Source organism: Rhodamnia argentea, chromosome 10 (genome assembly GCF_020921035.1).
Source record: "Rhodamnia argentea isolate NSW1041297 chromosome 10, ASM2092103v1, whole genome shotgun sequence".
Taxonomy (NCBI): Eukaryota; Viridiplantae; Streptophyta; class Magnoliopsida; order Myrtales; family Myrtaceae; genus Rhodamnia; species Rhodamnia argentea.
In genome coordinates, this window is record NC_063159.1 from 9,569,224 (window position 1) to 9,587,308 (window position 18,085).

Below are 18,085 nucleotides of genomic sequence, written 5' to 3' on the forward strand. Positions count from 1 at the left end.
CGAATTGATGAGGTGGAATTCGAAATGCTGAAGTGAAATTTTTTTGTAGTTTTGTTTTTTTTTCTTTTTTTAATGTTCATAATTGTTAAGGACTAGCAGGGGGCTACCATCCATCGAACGAGCCAACGCCGCGGCTAGCGAGGACTCATTGCCCTCGCCCATAGCGAGCTCACGTAGTAATCTATGAGGGCTCAAAGCCTCGCCCCATAGGCCCTTAACAATAAATAAAAAAAATTAATGAAAAAGTTCAAAAAATTTAAAATAAATGTTCTAAAATAATTTTCATGTTATCGTCGGCTATGCCATGTAAGACAATCAACATTCACGTTGTCAATGTTCGACCAAATTTGAATTAAAGGACCGTATTAATAAATATTCAAAAGATTTAAAACTAAACTAATCAAATTAAAAAAATTAGTATTGCATTGATTTAGGTGTAATAGGTTTAGGATTAGAAATGTTTTCGATTTTATAAGTTGATATTCTTTAGGGCCAAATTGTGGATACCGAGATTAGAAAGAAACGGGAGTCACGTGACACGGAATGAAATTTAGAGAGTAGAAAGGAATGGGAGTCACGTGACAAGGAAGCGGTCTCCAAGTTCCACCTCAGCCACACGATCGAACCAAAGCTCGTCCTCTCGACTTCTGTTTAAAATCGAAAAGCCAGAAACACAAACTTCGCTTTTCTTCTTCTTCTTCTTCGCGCCATGGCGTCAACAGCTCCACCTCCCCAGGCCTTGTTCTATCTCTTCACAGGTCGAAGAAGAAGCACCGCCGGCACACGCATCACACAGGGACGTGGAGCCACCGCTCGTGTTCCAAGACGCGGCCGCCTGCGGGTTTCCGCGGCGCAGGGCCCGCGAGAGCGACAGCAACCGCCGCCGGGAGTGGACACGAGGATCCACTGGGAAAACGAGGACGAAGGATGGATAGGGGGCGGAAACTCGAGGTCGGAGGAGGGTGGAGAGCAGATGGGGGCGGAGGAAGAGCGGAGGAATCTCTTGGGCGAGAAGTTCGCCGATTTGCTCAACGAGTCCTCGGATTCCCACTACCAGTGAGCATCACCCTGATAATCTCTCCTCCTCGCTTTTTGCCTTCTTCATTTCTTTCTTTTGCATTTGGTGGTTCTGTTTGTTTCTCCTACAATCGATTGGTTAGCGAAAATGAGAATTGTGGATTTGAGCTTCACGTATTGGCTCGAGCGGAGACATGGCACGGTGATGTGGAAGGAACTGAAGCGTTACAGTGGCGTTGGTAGAGTCTTTGATTAATTCGAAATGTAGGAATTTTACATGAAATAACATACTGAAATTGCACTGAGCACTGAGTCCTGGGTTGGTCATTGACATTGGAGGTCAGTTCTGTGCTGAACTCGAAAGGTTAATAGTTGATGAAGTCTATAATGAACAGAGGGGAGAGATTGTTTGTAACTTTTGGAATTGGCTAAGGTAAGGCCTGGCGACTCACTAGGCTGTCCAGGCTCGGGCTGGCTCGGGAGAGGATTTCTAGGTTCAGTAAGGACCGGATTGCCTATGGTTGTCCATCGATTAGGTCGCCAGGAGGTATGCGAATACCGTGGAAATTCAGTCGCTTTTTCTCTGTCCTGTGAATCATTTGAATGAGTTGTTTCGAGAGAAAATCATTTGAATAAGTAAATTTAACCTGGTACTGGGAATAGAATGAAGGCAGTGGAAGAAATTTACTCTGATCGATTGGGTTTCATGAGCAGACAACACTGAATCTGAAAAAGAAGCCCTTCTTTTGGTTGAGGGACTGTGATATTGGTGAGTTACCGAAGTTCAGCTAGTGCACTTTATCTATGGAGAAAGGAAACCCGATTAAAGAGTGACTGAAATCCGCCCTAAGTTTTGGTTGTGCAATGCCGTGGTAACCTTGAGCTCTTATGCAGCAATACAGTATCAAAAAAGAGCTTTCACTTGGAGAGGATTAACTGAAGTAGGCATTTTTGTCTTCTCTCTGTTCTTTTATGATGCATTGAGTAAATGGCGGTGATGACCGTCGCATGAGATAAGGAAATCTATGACTATGAGAAAGTGAATTCAGGCGGACTGTTGGGCGAAATGTAATTAAGGCCGGCTGACTATTGCAATATGAAGTCAGGAGCTGTAATTTGCATTACTGTGGACACGTATCACTCATTGCAAAGTTTAGCTTCTCTTATCACTCTAATTGCTGATAATGATTACAATGTAATTGTAGCTCCATTGATCGATAAGAACTTGTTGAATCTGTTGTTACTGGTTTGGTCAAGCTTAAGGTTATGAGAAGACCGGATCGTAATCGATCACTACAACTTGGGCAATCCACTTTACCAATGCTAATTTGATGTTGCTCCGCAGGTTCCTAGGAATTTCAGCCGGTGCTGATCTGGAAGAAATCAAAGCTGCTTACAGGAGACTATCCAAAGAGTACCACCCAGACACGACTTCCCTCCCATTAAAAACTGCATCAGACAAGTTCTTAAAGTTGAGGGAAGTTTATAAGGTGTTGAGTGATGAAGAGAGACGGAGATTTTATGACTGGACACTCGCACAGGAGGCTGCAAGTCGACAAGCGGAGAAAATGAGGATGAGTTTAGAGGATCCTTACGAGCAGGATTTACAGAACTACAAACCCGTCCCGGATATGGTCGATCGGCTCAGCGGAAGGAACATGGATTTGAGTGACCAGGCGATGTCGGCTCTCACATTCGATGTGTTTATTATCATCTTTGCGATTTGCTGCATCATTTATGTTATATACTTCAAGGAACCGTATTATTAGGTGGTTCTTGTAAAGTTTATGTACATTATTACGGCAACTCTCACTATTTTGATCATACTGGACGCTGGACGAGTGTACGATCCAGCCAAGGGAAAATTGGGAAAACTTTTTTCCTGAGTCAGGTAGATTTCTGAAGTTGTTTGATGAAATTCCTAATGCTGCTGGTAAAATAAGTATGACCAGTAATTTGATCGTACCTTCCAACATTATCGGGAATTTATGGACGAACTGGTAAATTATCTACTCTTGTAAAATTTTGCGAGTGTCGTGATCAAATGATGATAACTATTATGAATTCATCTTTTCCACGAATTCCGCGAGGGTTACTGGCCAGCCCTTGCGAGTTGCGACCCCAAGCAAGGGCCAGTGACTCTCTCCAAGTTTAGAAGGAAAAAAAAGGAAAAGAAAGAAAGAAAAAGAAAAAAAGAGAAGAAAATAATAATAAACACTATAAAAATATTCATAAATTTATCAAAAAGTTATCTACAATAGCAACGATCATATCATGAAATAAGCAATTTCTAGTCAAAATTGGACGAAATGACTAAATTGACAAATCATCAAAGAATTTTAGACTAAATTGGCCAATTGAAATGTTCCCGATTGAATTGGCATAAATGTAATAAGTTTGGAACTTTTTTGGTAATTTTCCCTATCTATCTAAATCGCAACTTTTTAAAATGCGATCACTTATTGTCAAAAAAAAAAAAAAATGATCACTTAAGTGATTTGGTGATGCAAAATCTGATGGTGCCCATCACGGTCTCTTAATGGCTGCTTTTAAAAAAAATTTGGCATTAAATTGATCCAAAAATTTTGGCTCGTCTTTAAGGTTTTGACACAAAGCATTTTAAGATTGTGAGGCGGGTAATTTATATACCGTACACAATTACATCCTTCTGATTTTCTATCAAATTATTTTAAGAGAAAGCTTGCCCGATGGTTTTCCTCTTGAGTCTAACAAAATAAAGAAAAATAGTGACAAAGTTGGAATATTTGCTTTGGCTCACCTCTATGTTTTTGTCAAATTTATAACTTCAAAAAGCTCGAGGCAAAAAATTATAGATGATAAATATTATGCCCAAATATTAAGTGACTCCAGGAAGTCTATTAAATTTTCCAACAAAATAGCATGAATAGTTTTAACACCAAAGTGGGCACCATACAAAACTTGCGACACTAATGCCATCCTTTTCCAATCGAAATAATTTCATCTTCTTTCTCAAACTTATGATCGGATCACGTTAAATCACAAGTGAATGAGTGAAACTAAAGAATCTATATTTGTTACTAATGGTTTCCCTTATTCTTCTTGTCTTCGTAGTCCGTACAACTTTTAAGTATAAAATCACTACTGAATATAATTAGCGAATGTGAATATCAGTTTGAATTGATTGAGAAAGGAATATTTTGTTTGTTTTATATAAAAAGTGCAAATGAACGCGTATTATTATTATTATTATTTATATTTATTTTTGCAATTTCAAGTATGTTTGAAATGTACAAAAATTATTTCCAAGAAACTTTTAGCGTTTTTAGATTGTTGTCAATGTTAGTAAAGTTTATTATCACTTGATATAAAAATTCGCAGACTTTTTCGTATCATTTGCAAGTATAACCATAACTTCATGGATTCACATTAAACAAAAGCTTTCGACCTATCAGTATGATTATCTCTTTTCAAAATTTTATATATTTTCACTATATTTTTGTATCCTTTTGTATAAAAACACGAAGATCATAAATTTTTTTTATTTTTAGATTATACATTTGGAAATGGAGCATGACTTCCAAATTTGAATCTGATTAGAACTTTGTACTTTTTGGCTCAGGGGACCATCAAGACGGGTATAACTTGTAAGGTCAAAAATGAGAACCTGCACAAAGGTTGAAGGGCAATACGGTCATTTGCTTATCCCCAGACAATATAAAAGGGCTAGGTTTTCTCTTTCTTCTCCACCTCGGCAAACCTTCACCTTCTTGCTTCTGCGCCGCCGTCTCGATCTCAGGTTCGACGCTGTGCCATTCTGAGTCCTTGTCCTTCTAGCAATCGCATCTTGTTGTTGGTTTCTGATGAATTCTCGCTTGTTCGCTAAAAAGTGTCGATTCTGGTCTTGGTTTTCCGCGGCTGAGTTGAGTAAATTGAGTTTTGATTAGTTTGGCAAATGCGTTTCCGTTATCTTGTTGGCGAATGCTTCGTGCAGTGTCGTTGTTCGTACTGATTAAGCGCTGCTCTTCCGTTAGATCTTTGTTTTTTTCTTCTTTTTTTGATGGAACTTGCTTGAGCATTTGCTTTAGAGTGTACTGCTTGAAGTGCTGGATTCAAGCCTTTATCCTTTGAGGGTATTCTGGTGGGTGTTGGAAAAACGAAATCGTATCTCGTGTTTTCTCGTACTGTGATCTTGTTCGGGTGTGTTGTGCATACCCAGATGATTGCTGATATCCCAGAGTTGAATCAGGCAGCTTTGTTGTCCATGGTTTTGATTTCTGGATGCGATTCGACCGAAATGACCCACCCATGACATCGATTTGCTTGGTTTTCCGTTTCTTTTTTCCTTTATGAGGTTGTCTTGAGAATGCCTGTCCCCATTTATGCTAACTATGTCGAATTTATCTGTGTCGCAGGCTGCAGTTTGTTGATTGTTTACCATGGTGAGGGTTAGTGTTTTGAATGATGCTCTTAAGAGCATGTATAATGCCGAAAAGAGGGGAAAGAGACAGGTCATGATCAGGCCGTCATCGAAAGTGATCATCAAGTTTCTTCTGGTGATGCAGAAGCATGGTAAGCTCTTATCAATCACTTTTGGTACTTGGTACTTTCGTGGTTTGCACTTATTGTCGTACTTCCTTTTGGGCCATTGGTAGGTTACATCGGAGAGTTCGAGTATGTCGATGACCACAGGGCTGGCAAAATTGTGGTTGAACTCAATGGAAGGCTAAACAAGTGTGGAGTTATCAGTCCCCGTTTTGATATTGGCGTCAAAGAGATTGAAGGCTGGACTGCAAGGCTGCTTCCCTCAAGACAGGTTTGTTTCAAAAGCTTCTACTTACACTTACTATCTACAATTATTAGGTTTATTATATTGCTCATATGGCATTCTGAGCTTAGACTTGCAGTCATAAAATTGTCTACTATGCTTCCGCATTCATATGGTCTTACACTAGTTATTTTGCCGACTGAACTTTTGAGAGTAAATCTGATACTTTTAGCTTAACATGACTAAGCTTTTGCAGCCCATCGTTTCCTTTGTCTTCTAACGTCAATTAGTTCTTGAATTTTGCAGTTTGGTTATATTGTGTTGACAACTTCAGCTGGCATCATGGATCATGAAGAGGCTAGGAGAAAGAATGTCGGTGGAAAAGTGCTTGGCTTCTTTTACTAGGCGGAGTTAAGTTTTGCCTATGGACCCTTAATATTTCTGTTTGTGAGGATTTTCTTATGTATTTTTGAACCGATTTTCCATAGGGTTTACCTTATTGGGCAAAATTTTCATATTTTGTTTAATGAAGCTTTTGGTATTTCTTTCCGCTACTATCCTCTAGTGCTATCTATGCAGTTCGTATTGTTATTCTGATAATTGTCTGGCGACATGTTGACTGTTTGGGTTTCGCTGGAAGTGTGGGGTTATCAGTTACACGAATGATGCGTTTAGCCCTGGAATCTTCAATCCCCTTTTATAGTTTGGGGTAGTTTCTTCCGTCTGGAGCACCTCTTGATGCATTTCTGTGTAATTTTACGTACTTTGGCTGCTTAACTGCTATGTTTGATCTGACTTTGTCCTAAGTTTTGTTTGCCTGTGAACTTTTTGCTGGAACGGACTTTACTGGAGAGGACTGAAAGGGGGTTTTTACTGATTTGTGGGACAAATCTTGCTGACCAGGAATGCTCCTTACGGGCTTAATGAGGTTGGATTTGGCTTCTTCATTGGCCTGTGAGAAAGTGAAGGTTTCTGTGACGTGTGTCGAGATTCATTTTAGCGAATGTCCGCCTCGAGCAAAGGCGAGGATCAGCATGGTTGCTTGTTCTTGCGCTGAATCGTTCTTATGAAGCGATCTTGTGGTTTTTCGAGTCTCCCAATTTGCCTAATGAAAGACCGACTTAGGCGAATCTTAGCAATTTTGCAACGTGGTGTTTCTCTGTGATCTTTTCCCTCTTTTTAATTAACTTCTCCGTTTAACTTCTCCGCCAAGAAAGAAAAAGGACATCTAGCAAACATGGTCTGAACCTTTTTCATATTTTTTAATCTCTGAATTTTCCAGAAAATATTGTTACATGCATGCATTCTGAACTAATGGAAAATCAAAGAAATTACACTTAAGTTTCATATTTTTTAAAATTTTAAAGCTTCCACCAAGGGCTTGCATTTGTTGCATCAATGAATGTGTTTGCGAACTTTGCGTATTAAAATTGAAATGAAAAAGAAATTCTTTCTTTTCAATAAAATAAATCCTAGTCAAGAATATATTATGACGGAATTTTTTTACATACACATATTTTTTCTCTCTTACATGACATATCTAAAAATGATGTTTTGGTGCAAATATGATTTTTAAGATGATTTTTATTTAATTTAATCTTAAAAATAAGTAAGATTGAAAAAAAAAAAAAAAAAAAAAAAACCAAAGCCTGCACCTCTTGCTTACGGCCCTTGCGACCATTGCCCCTGTTGCCGAAAAGGGTCGGTAGGGGTCGTTGGCCCTCATCGAGACCCTCACAACCCCTCTGGCCCTTTCTGGCGAAGGGGGCAATAGGCAAGGGCCTTGATTCTGGTTCTGTCTCTTTTTTTATTTTTATTTTAAAAGTTAGGTTTGTATCAAAATGATGTCATTTTAACCACGTCATTGTCACGTAAGAGAGAAAAAGTATTCACGGCGTATGTAAAAGGATTCTGTCATAATATACATACTCACGTGTCATTAAAAATATATATATACGCGCGCGCGAAAGTTCATTGTAGTTTTTTTTATTTTCCATTAGCTCGGAATGTATATGACGATATTTTTCGGAAAATTCATAGAGATTAAAAAAATTTGAAAAGGATTTGGATTAAACTTTTAAGAGCTATATAACTAATTGGAATTTACCATTATCCATGCCTTACGTTCAAGGAAATCATGTTTGCTAGATGTCATTTTTCTCTCTTCCCGGAGAAGCCGAACTTCCCCGCTAAATTAAAAAGAGAGAAAAGACCACAGAGAAACACCATGTGGCAAAATTGCTAAGAATCGAAAAACGGTGAGATCGGTTCAAAAGAAGGATTCAGCACAAGAACACACAACCGTGCTGATCCTCGCCTTTGCTCAAGGCAGGCATTTCGGCTTAAGTACACCCCAAGTACCATAAGTTGTGTACATCGTTCACTTTAATGCCAAAACTTTCAAATCGATCACTTTAGTGCTAAGTTTTTTTAACTTCGATCACTTTAGTGCCAAAACTTTCAAAACGATCACTTAAGTGCCAAATTTTTTTAAAAACGATCATTTAAGTGTTAATATTTTTAAAAAACGATCACTTTAGTGTCAAATTTACCGAGCCACGTCATCTCAAATATTAATAAAAAAATACCACGTGTCGAATTTTCGGCAAGCCACGTTAGCTCCGGCACTAAAATGATCGTTTTTAAAAGAAGTTGACACTTAAGTGATCGAAGTTACAAAAACTTAGCACTAAAGTGATCGATTTGAAAGTTTTGGCACTAAAGTGAGCGCCGTACACAACTTATAGCACTTGAGGTGTACTTAAGCCAAGGCATTTCCTAAGAATGAATCTCGGCACAAAAGTCACAGAAACCCTCTGTTACTTCACCTTTTCACAGTACAATGAAGAAGGCAAATCAACCTCATCAACACCTTAAGGAGCAGTCCTGGCCAGCAAGATTTGTCCCACAAATCAGTCAAAAACCCCTTTCAGTCCTCTCCAGTAAAGTCCATTCCAGCAAAAAATTCACAGGCAAACAAAACTTAGGATCAAATCAGAACAAATTTATGAAGCAAAAGGAGTTATGCACATCCCCAAAATTCAACCGTTCTTTCCATAATTGCAACTAAAAACAGCTCTGCACAAAGCATGAATAAGCAAATAGGAATAATGGGCCAAACAAGATGTCATTTAGTTCAACAATGCATACGATCGGTCATTGCACCACCCCCTATCAAAAACTTCGAATCATAGAGATAACCTAGTAATAGTAGGCGAATGCAAACCAATCGCCAAAACCATCACCACAAGCATGAAACCTCATCCCGTGTCCAAACGGACCGTAGCGAAGATTTTGCTCTCACTCGAATGAGCAGTTAAGCAGCTGAAGTACGCAGAATTACCCGGAAACGCGTCAAGTAAGAGGTGCTCCAGACAGTAAAGACTGCTCCAAACTACGAGAAGGGATCGAACATTTCAGGGCTAAACACATCATTCGTATGATTGATAACCCCCGCACTTCCAGCTAAACCCAACCAGTCAACATGTTGCCAAACAATTATCAGAACCACAATATCAACTGCAGACATATATATATAGCACAAAAAAACAAAAAAATAGTTGTCACAGGAGGAAATAAATGAAGGCCACATGCCAAGATTAGCTTGCATGCAATTTATCTAGTGCTATGCATATGCCTAATGAGACTGTCTGTAATGATTTTAATCTAGTTTGTGACCCAAGCTGTCTCTTGTTTCTTCTGATGTTTTGGCTGTCTTATTTCAAATGGATTCTTAAATTGCCCTTATATAGACTATTTGGATACTGATTCCCTACATTTACCTTTAATGGTGATGGATGTCTAAAGTCCAGTCTAGCTGAAATTGGTAGGAGGGTGATCGATGTCTTAATCTCATGTTTCACGAACTATGGCTCCAAAGATACAACATCTCGAGCCTATTTGTATCAACGCTATACGAACATGACTCTGTCTCACATTTCTCGAAACCGGCACACTTAGAGGACGACTATGAGAGAACTAGAGGAGCGTCCTTTGAGTTGTGTGTTCTTAGTTGTTAGCCTGAACTGAAGGGAAACAAGTATTTATAGACTAGGAAAGTTCATGTACTCAAGAGAACACATGAATTCAAGAAATACATCAATTAAATAAAGTACATGAAATTGAAAAGATTCATGAATTCAAGAGATGCATGAATTAAAGAGACGTTTCACGTTTTGCTCACTTTCGTTGAACCATTGACCTATTAGTTACAACAATGTTGCCATTAATTTCTTCTGAGATTAGGCAAATAAAAAACTATCCACCTAATTAAGTTCATGTGATATTCAACTATAACCAACTTCACCCGAATCAGACCATCCCATACATAGTTCGAAGGTTTAGTCTCTATAGGTGTCAAGTTCTCCAATTTTTTAAAATGTAAAACCTGCCATCTAGAACCGCTCCGGTTTCCAATTTTACCTTGGAACCGGTTCGATTCCTGATTTTACTTTGGAATTTTCCTCACGTTGAATAGCATTACATTATTCTTATCCGTCTAGACGAAATTATTACAAAAAAAAAAAGTAGTTCGAAAATATGCTAAATCTCTTGCACATGTCATGCGAAACCCTGTAATACATGGCATTCGAGTTTTTTTCTTTTCTTAAGAGCAACAAAAGTATGTCCCTTTTAATAACCATTTTTTCTTTGTTTCATGTGATAAGTAAATCCGAATGTGTTTTTTTTTTTTTTTAAAATCCGGAAGTAACTCCGAATTGAAAGAATTAATTTTTGCCCTATCAATAGGTAGCAAATATTTTATTTTGATAGTAATTTTTAAGGTAATAAAAGTAAGTTTGACCTTATTTAACCGTAAAAAAGAAAAGTTTTATCCCTTAAGTAAATAGTAATCTTTCGACATGCTCGACAAATTCTACTATAAGAGGTGGCAGGTAGCTATTCAGCTACCGGTAATGTCCATATGCGTTTACTAGTCTTTACATACACTGAAATAATCGTGAATTTACTTGCATGTCATTAATTATTTATGAAGAATGAATTTTATTAAGACTCACTTTTTTTTTTATTAAGAATGAGCTTTACTAGCACTCATGTTAGAAATCTGTTGAAGTTTGTTATAGAGTAAACCCGTATGATATTGAGAAGTTTCACGAGTTTGCCATCCGTTTGAAAAGCTATCGCAAGTTTGTCGGTTGCAATTGAATTCTAAAATTTACAAAAAAATGCAATTAAATCTTAAAACTTGTCAAATTAGTACAATCAAGTTCTTTTGTTAATTCGGTCCAACTTGACTAACAAAAAATGCTGATGTAACTTTTTTATATTATTCTCTCCATATTTACATGGAGCTGATGTTAGGAAAACGATGCCGTTTTGGTTCAAATTTAATTTTTTTATGGAAAATTTATCTAAATTATATTGAAAAAAAGCTAACTTTAAAAACAAGAAAAAAAAAGGGCAAAAACTAGGCGAGGGATCTATCGCCACCCTACTATCGCCGGTCACTGATGGTGGAGCATAGCCAACCAAGGGTTGACGAGGGGTTGCAGGAGCAACATCAACCCTCGGCCAAGGGCGTAGGCCACTGGCCAAGGCCCTGCAGGCCCTTGCCATTTTGCCTTCCTTCGTTCTTTTTTAAACATGCAATTTAAATAAAGTATAAATTTTAAAAAAATCATAGTATGATGAAAACCTCATTTTAGTCTTGTTCTTCATGTTTTGACCTAATCAGTGCTATGTATGAGTAAGAGAATAATTAAAAAAAGTCACGTCGATATTATTGGACGGAATTAACGGAAAGGTTTGATTTCATCAATTTGACAAATCTTATGATTTGATTGCACATTTTGTAAGAAAATACTTATCTCTAAATTATATGCAACAAATACATCTCGGTTATTTACTATGTAAATCTTGAATGAATTGTTTGACCACAAAAAAAATAAAAAAATTCTTGAATGATTTGGATTTACGTGATTAACGGTCGAGATGAATTTGGTCACCGGTGGTCCGTGGGCCATGCGATTGCTTCTCCGCCCGTTTACGGTTCACACCGCTGTGGAGTGTGAAAGCTTTGAAAATGACGAGCGAGATTGCTTTCTAAGTTTCAGCATTTTCCCGTCTCCTGCTCGGAAGCTGTGCGCACGCTCCCGTTTGCTCTCTCGCGAGCTGCGATTTCCAAACGATTCCTTCGGATTTTCTCGAGAAAACTTGTCCGATCAGGTAACGCTTCGCTCGTTACAGGGGGGGCTCTCGCTTCGAGCTCGTTCGATTTATTTCCAGCTCTTTCTTGACGGATTCCATAGAGGGCTAGGGAAAGTGTGCTCCTTTCCGCCGTACATTGGATCTCGAGGTAGTCCAAATCTCAGATTTTTGCGGTACTACGTCTGTTTCGATAAGACTTGGAGTTTGCTCTTTTCCTATTTCTTTTCTTTCTCCCCGGTGAGCAAAGAGCGAAACCTAGAGGTTAGAACTCAGCGTTGAATGATTATGTGGTTTCCATTGTCGTTTATTTCGTTCTTTTTCCGTTTTCTTCTGGGGTTGCGCGTCTTTCATCAACTAGTGAACAAGACGGTGTAAGACTGATGCTTGACGTTACCATATCAACTTATAGTCGCTTTCTTGAAACTCTTCGCTAATTGGCTTAGTTGGAGCCTGCTACTTGCTCTCTCTCTCTCTCTCTCTCTGTGACGATTCCTTCAAAGCCGGCATTTTTTTTCCCAGTTGTTGCAATGTGATTCTATGCCTGAAACTTTCGAAGCTTGGGGAGTATTGTCCATAAATCTGGCAATTCGGATAGCGCATGAGCTTGGACTTTCGTGCCATCGATAACTAATATGCACCATGGCCTCAAAATGTGACCTTGGACAGTAATTCTTGCTCAACCATGTGCTTTCTTTTTTCCGTCCTTTTCATTTGTGTGCTGAAGCTACTGTTGATGCTGCTAAATGTACAAAAGTTTCCATCTCTGGGACTTTTGTGAGGGGGAGCCAGATAGGAAAAGAGCTTGTCAAATCTCCGTTCGGTGACGAGATATAAGAATTTTACATGAAATTTTGTAGGTTATAGATTACAAACGGCACTGAGGTCCGTCATTAAATGCATGACTGAAAATGGTGAATAGTGTCATCTGAATTCCTTCTAGTTGCTTGAAGAAACCTGAAGGTAATAAACATTAACGAACTGGCGTTTGTCTCATGACTTATGTCATTATCACAGTGCTTTCAAGGGCTTCATCCATCCTCAGTTAGTGCCAAACTCTCAGTTGAGATAGTTGCTGAGAAGGCTTTCTTTGATTGAATGCAGATGTTTGACAAAAGGAATGAAGACTTCTACATGAACTTCTCTAGGAGAGAGCTTCAAACTTTGTGCAAAAAATATGGTTTGCCTGCCAATCGGTCAAAATCTGATCTGGCGAATTTGCTAGCTTCTCGCTCGCAGGTAATTAGCTCTTAATTCCCGCCTCTGATCTAGCATCGTTTAGGCTCTCTCCTTTTTTTGGTGAGAATGAAATGTGAGATGCAGTTTATTCCTGTCAATCTGTGTACGAGACTGACACTATGATTATTGTTAATTTTCAGGAATGCAATTTAAGGCCATTATCTCAGGTGCATCGTGACTTACAATTAAGATTTGCAGAAAAAGAAGGTCCAGGTTTGCACTTTCTGCTGCTTCCTCGATGAATTTCTGATTTCAGTCTTCTGAAGTTTGTCATTTGGTAGGGCATCATTCTTGACTTATTTTTAGTTTGATGCTTATAAGGCATATTTTGTCAGGGGCTTCTGTCACGGGTGACTATGGATCAATTTCTTTTCCTCAAGATAAAGATGTCAGGCAGTGGTTTCATCATACTGTGAGAGCCAATCAGTTGGAAGGATCTGTAGAGGCTCAAAGGTTTGATGAGGTTAGACTAACTGAATTACTGGGTTAAACAATCTAATCTGTTGGTTTATGTATTAATGCATCTGTCCCGTTTTAACATTCCTTCTATTTGTCTTTTCTTATCACTCTGTGTGATGCTTATTTTGTGTTCGTGGTATTGTTAGGCTTGTGTGAGCTCCTTTCCAAATTTTTCTGTAGGGTTCGCTCTCTTCACTTTTGTTATGCTATCGAATTCTATTCTGCTAAAACTGCAAATTTGAATTAATAGGTGTTTCTTCTCTTTTTGGCCTGTTCTTTTGTGCCTGCTTATGAGTTTGAATTTCGCTGATAGCCTGATGATGATTGACTTCCTTGTGTCGGTCTCCTTTAATTGAATATGCAGGGCATATCTGGAGACCTGCTTCCTCAACATGCGGAGACATCCTATTCTCAGTTTTCTTTACAAAGTGATAGCACTGGTTTTCATTGTGGTGTAGTCCCGAGAATGATACCTTGTGAGAAAGAAGTGGGTTTGCACGGATCTGGTGCGGCAGAGTGCATGTCCCAAATCCAGTTTAAAGATATAACGGCCGGTGCATTTTGTGCAGCAGACGTTGTTTCTGCATCTGTATACTCTGCCATGGTTCCTTCCTCTTCATTTGAATTTCATGTCAGGTCAGAAGAGGGAATTAGTCTTCATGTGGACCTCAACTTGAGCCCATCTGACTGGGCTGAAAAACTTAAAAACGATGTATGTATATTTGAGAGTGTCAATTGTATGAATAATCAAAGTTCTCGCGAGGAGCTTGGACATCTTGGGGAGAATAATGTGATGAAAAGTTCCCCTTCACAGACCGCAGATAACAGCCAAATTGCTGCTGCCCCTTCGGATGAAGATAAAGGAAATAGTTTTAAGGATTGTTTTCACCCTGATAGAGTTGACAGTTTGTTGATTTCTGCTGCTGAGGTGCCAAGTGTCATGGATGCGGAAGTTTCAAAGGGTTTAGAAGAAGTTCAGATGCCAATCTCAACCAAATCTGAATCGGTTGCACAGAGCCAGATAGTTTCTCCGGTTGCACCCTGCGGCATGGATGGTCGTAGAACCAGCTTTGATCCGAATATCTCTGACAACCCTGACATAAAGTCTTGCAATGATTCATTTTCACATACAATATCAGATGGAACAGTTAGTTTTATCACATCAGATCATGTTGCCAAGCATGGTGGTGAAACTTGTGTTAATTCAGATCTAGAAAACAACTGTAAACCCACTAATTTTGGTGCGACGGTTCCTGAAGGGTACAGAGTTGGTTCCACAGAGTTGCACTTGTCGAAAGCTGCAACCTTGCAAGGGCATTCACTTTCACCTTTCAAGACTAATGCAATTGACTTTCTGGTTGATTGGAAGAACAAAAGTGAATCAGAAGGTGAATCAGCCAACACCTTTGAGCTTAAGCGCAACAATGACGAAAATGTTCCAACTTGTTCTGACATAGAGGTGCTCTCTCCTTTTTTTTTTCCCTTTATTATTTTGCCTTACGGAAGAACAAAGATTGCTTTGCAGTCTGCATGACAATTTGCTTCGAATATGTATATAATCTGGATGGTGAACACTGAATTGCCAAATCTCGTTTTATTGCTCATTTCAATAATTAATTTCAGTTAGCTTCTTGTTATTCGACATGAATAAGAAACTATATGAATGTTGCAATATATCTGAACGGCATCCTATCGTTCTTAAGGAGAGGAGCAGCACTGCTAGTGGGGTGGAGAGTATTGTGTAAGTTTATGTCACCACGAAGGATTGCATTTGGTATTGTTTTTTCCATTATTGTTGCCTGAGCATAAAGGTTGCTTGCTTCTTTCAGATGCTGGCAATTTGAAAAATCTTCTGCAAGAAGTTCTTCAAGATATGATGATGTTGATTCGGGTGAAATGTTACAAAAGAGACTACGAGTGGATAGCGATGACCAAAGTGACTGTGTTGGAATGGATGTTAGAATTTCGAGATGCTCCAAACATCCTAATATGGAAGTTCTCCCAAGAAGATCTGTGCGGTTGGTGCCCAAGGTATGGATCTTCAACTTCTTTTGGTCTTTTACAATGATAAATCAACAAAAGTTTAGCCACATCGTCATTTATTTCTCCTCATCATATCAATCTAAAAGCTAGAGGGAACCGGGAGGAATGTTGTGATAGCCTCACCCACCCTCTAGTCAATCTTTGGGAAGATGATGCTAATGTCATAGAGTATTAGAATGTAATATAAATGGTTACAAATCATTTACTAAGCATGGTAAGATTATACGTGAGGACATTTGTGCTTATTGAATTCAAGCTGTCTTCTGTCATTTCTATCTTTGGCCATTAGCATCCATCATTTTGACAGCAGCCTTACTTCTTTTGGGGATCTTTCACGTTGTAGATGAAACTTGTGATTCATACACACTTGTTGGAGTCTTGTCACCACAGTGAGGTCGTTCTTTTGATTTGAGTTATCGCTATAGATTGGTATTTTGCGTAACAAGTGTACGGATCTATTGGGAATTATTATTTGCTTCAGTTCACTAATAAGTTTCTAGGATGCGTCTTGCAAATCCTTCATTAAATTTGCAGCTCACTGAAGTAATGTCTTCTTAGTTATTCTCTGGAAAACGGGAGTTAAGCACTGGGTATCTTCAGAGAGACCATAGGCACGTGGTTTGAATTGTTGAGGAAGTTCCACCAGCCTACCAACATTTTATCCATTTGTCAGCCTCTTCTTGATCAGACGGATTTCTACATAATTTTTTTCCAGAATTAAATTGCAATGGGAGTACTGTTGTAATTAATATGGAGTCATGGAGTAGAGCAATAGACTTTTTTTGGATCCCAAAGAAATCTGTGCTTTGACATTCAACTTAGAGGAGGACCCATCCCTTCTATTTGGTGATAGGCCTAATTCCTTTTATCATTCCACTTCAGAACTTACCTACAGGATAGGCGCTAACTTTATACTTGTCTAGTTGCTTTATCTTGCCCTTGTCTAATTCAGTGCTCGTCCTTGTCTTTAGATAAAACAATGGGGCGACAACAGAGTATACTAACCAAATTATGTGAATTCTATTGCTTGTTCTCTTTTCCTAATCTTCTTCCAGTTATAATCTTTCTTCAGTTTCTTTCTATGTATCTGGTTGATCATTTGCTATCTTGCTTCTGGAATAGGTTCCTTACTCTCTGGTTTAGTTAGTTTTCATTTCCATTCTAATTGTGGGTTCTTTTCCATAAGTATATTGCTTAAAAGTTAAGTTCTTTTCTGCAGTGACTTTTGCACTCTGCTGGGGCAACAAAAATGAGCATTCTTCATCGTAGGGAGGAATACGCTTTAGAGTAAGTGTGGAGCTTCGTTTGTCACTTTTGAAGGAACTTGGCATTAATATGAATCATCCCTATTCTCCCTTTGTCTGAAGTGTGATGGGCTTGTTTGGAAGGGAGCAAGAACTTGTCATCACTCTTATGAGTTTCCCTTTGGAATTTAAGAATTAGAAAAGATATGCGTATATATTTTAATTTCATGCGATATTATTATATCCTGAGAGTTTTCAGATTTTTCACGCTGAATAAAATTAAACTTGTGAGGGTCACAAGATCATTAAAAAGTAGAAATTATCGTAAGTAGAACTTGCTGATGTGATATGCATCGAAGTTGGAAATACTTTATGTTTCCATGCTAAGATTTTGTTCTCTTTATGCATCGTGTAAACTATAAATTACTCATTGTGGCCAAGAAAAAAGAGAACAAAGATAAAATAATTCAGCTTTCTAGCTTGCCCTATTGTAATGGATTAACATCCATTAGTCTTTGAAAGAGTGCTGAGAAGTGGATTTTTATATGCAGTTGACCAACCTCGAGTCGTTTTAGAATACTGTCATCGCTTTCTTGAGTTCTAGTGATCCTCATGTCTGCTGCTAGCATAACATTTACCGTTCCGGACTGCAATTATTTCCCTCCCTAATACTCCAGGATGTGTCTCTTTACTGCAGGTGGTTTCATTTTACCGGGGAAACTCCTGTTTTTCTCCTAATTTTGTCGCGCATCGGAGAGCTGAAGTCACTCGAAAGAACCAAAAAGAGCTACTAGATTCATGCAGTGTTGTCATTGCGTGTATCAACTTATTCGTTATGGTGTTTCCGTAAGAATGCATATAATCTGTCATCCTATTTTGTACTGTCTTCTACCTTGGGACAAAGTATTTTAGCTGCATACTTGGACAACCCATTTGCGAGGGACTGTACTTCTACCAGAGACTCAACCGTGGTTTTTGCACTTTTCAATATGGAGAATTAGCTGAGTACCTAAGTATTTTCCGATTTAGCTTATCACAGCCTCAATGGTAAGCTCTTGATTATCGAATTCCCGACATGATTGATTGGTTACCGGGGAAGCTTAATCGACAGCCGTGACCCGAATGAACGACCTCAACTATAGTCGCATGATTCGCTTAACGTTTTCAACGA

At 38.6% G+C, this 18,085-nt stretch overlaps 3 protein-coding genes across 12 annotated transcripts; all 3 read left to right on the plus strand.

Annotated features, from left to right (window-relative positions):
- Positions 1–633: 633 nt before the first annotated feature.
- LOC115739090 (NAD(P)H-quinone oxidoreductase subunit T, chloroplastic) lies at positions 634–2,943 on the plus strand. 3 transcript variants are annotated; one of them, XM_048271906.1, is made up of 3 exons: positions 634–858; positions 889–1,056; positions 2,363–2,943. In XM_048271906.1, exons 1-3 carry the CDS (start codon positions 710–712, stop codon positions 2,784–2,786), a joined length of 741 nt encoding a protein of 246 aa, XP_048127863.1. In that variant the 5' UTR covers positions 634–709; the 3' UTR covers positions 2,787–2,943. The 3 variants fall into 3 exon arrangements, with proteins under 3 accessions (XP_048127863.1, XP_030527839.1, XP_030527838.1); XM_030671979.2 differs by having other exon boundaries at positions 634–855; positions 886–1,056; XM_030671978.2 differs by having other exon boundaries at positions 637–1,056.
- Positions 2,944–4,679: 1,736 nt separating this feature from the next.
- LOC115739093 (40S ribosomal protein S15a-1) lies at positions 4,680–6,318 on the plus strand. Its single transcript, XM_030671990.2, has 4 exons — positions 4,680–4,795; positions 5,412–5,568; positions 5,652–5,812; positions 6,071–6,318. Exons 2-4 carry the CDS (start codon positions 5,436–5,438, stop codon positions 6,167–6,169), a joined length of 393 nt encoding a protein of 130 aa, XP_030527850.1. The 5' UTR covers positions 4,680–4,795; positions 5,412–5,435; the 3' UTR covers positions 6,170–6,318.
- A 5,404-nt stretch (positions 6,319–11,722) lies between these two features.
- On the plus strand, positions 11,723–17,787 carry LOC115739083. 8 transcript variants are annotated; one of them, XM_048271579.1, is made up of 9 exons: positions 11,723–11,950; positions 13,034–13,168; positions 13,309–13,381; positions 13,504–13,631; positions 13,992–15,086; positions 15,280–15,368; positions 15,457–15,658; positions 16,890–16,957; positions 17,612–17,787. In XM_048271579.1, the coding sequence occupies exons 1-8, from the start codon at positions 11,747–11,749 to the stop codon at positions 16,890–16,892; spliced, it is 1,929 nt and encodes a 642-aa protein (XP_048127536.1). In that variant the 5' UTR covers positions 11,723–11,746; the 3' UTR covers positions 16,893–16,957; positions 17,612–17,787. The 8 variants fall into 8 exon arrangements, with proteins under 8 accessions (XP_048127536.1, XP_048127535.1, XP_048127534.1 ...); XM_048271578.1 differs by lacking the exons at positions 16,890–16,957; positions 17,612–17,787 and adding an exon at positions 16,247–16,872 and having other exon boundaries at positions 13,309–13,375; XM_048271577.1 differs by lacking the exons at positions 16,890–16,957; positions 17,612–17,787 and adding an exon at positions 16,247–16,870.
- Positions 17,788–18,085: the final 298 nt, after the last annotated feature.

Bases quoted from the DNA above. Each gene is read 5' to 3' on its own strand.
- LOC115739090 (XM_030671978.2), top strand. From the start codon at position 710: ATGGCGTCAACAGCTCCACCTCCCCAGGCCTTGTTCTATCTCTTCACA. The intron at 1,057-2,362 runs GTGAGCATCACC...GTTGCTCCGCAG, and splicing joins TCCTCGGATTCCCACTACCA to GTTCCTAGGAATTTCAGCCG.
- LOC115739083 (XM_048271577.1), top strand. From the start codon at position 11,747: ATGCGATTGCTTCTCCGCCCGTTTACGGTTCACACCGCTGTGGAGTGT. The intron at 15,369-15,456 runs GTAAGTTTATGT...TGCTTCTTTCAG, and splicing joins AGTGGGGTGGAGAGTATTGT to ATGCTGGCAATTTGAAAAAT. The intron at 15,659-16,246 runs GTATGGATCTTC...TCTGGAAAACGG, and splicing joins CTGTGCGGTTGGTGCCCAAG to GAGTTAAGCACTGGGTATCT.
- LOC115739093 (XM_030671990.2), top strand. From the start codon at position 5,436: ATGGTGAGGGTTAGTGTTTTGAATGATGCTCTTAAGAGCATGTATAAT. The intron at 5,569-5,651 runs GTAAGCTCTTAT...GGCCATTGGTAG, and splicing joins TCTGGTGATGCAGAAGCATG to GTTACATCGGAGAGTTCGAG. The intron at 5,813-6,070 runs GTTTGTTTCAAA...TGAATTTTGCAG, and splicing joins GGCTGCTTCCCTCAAGACAG to TTTGGTTATATTGTGTTGAC.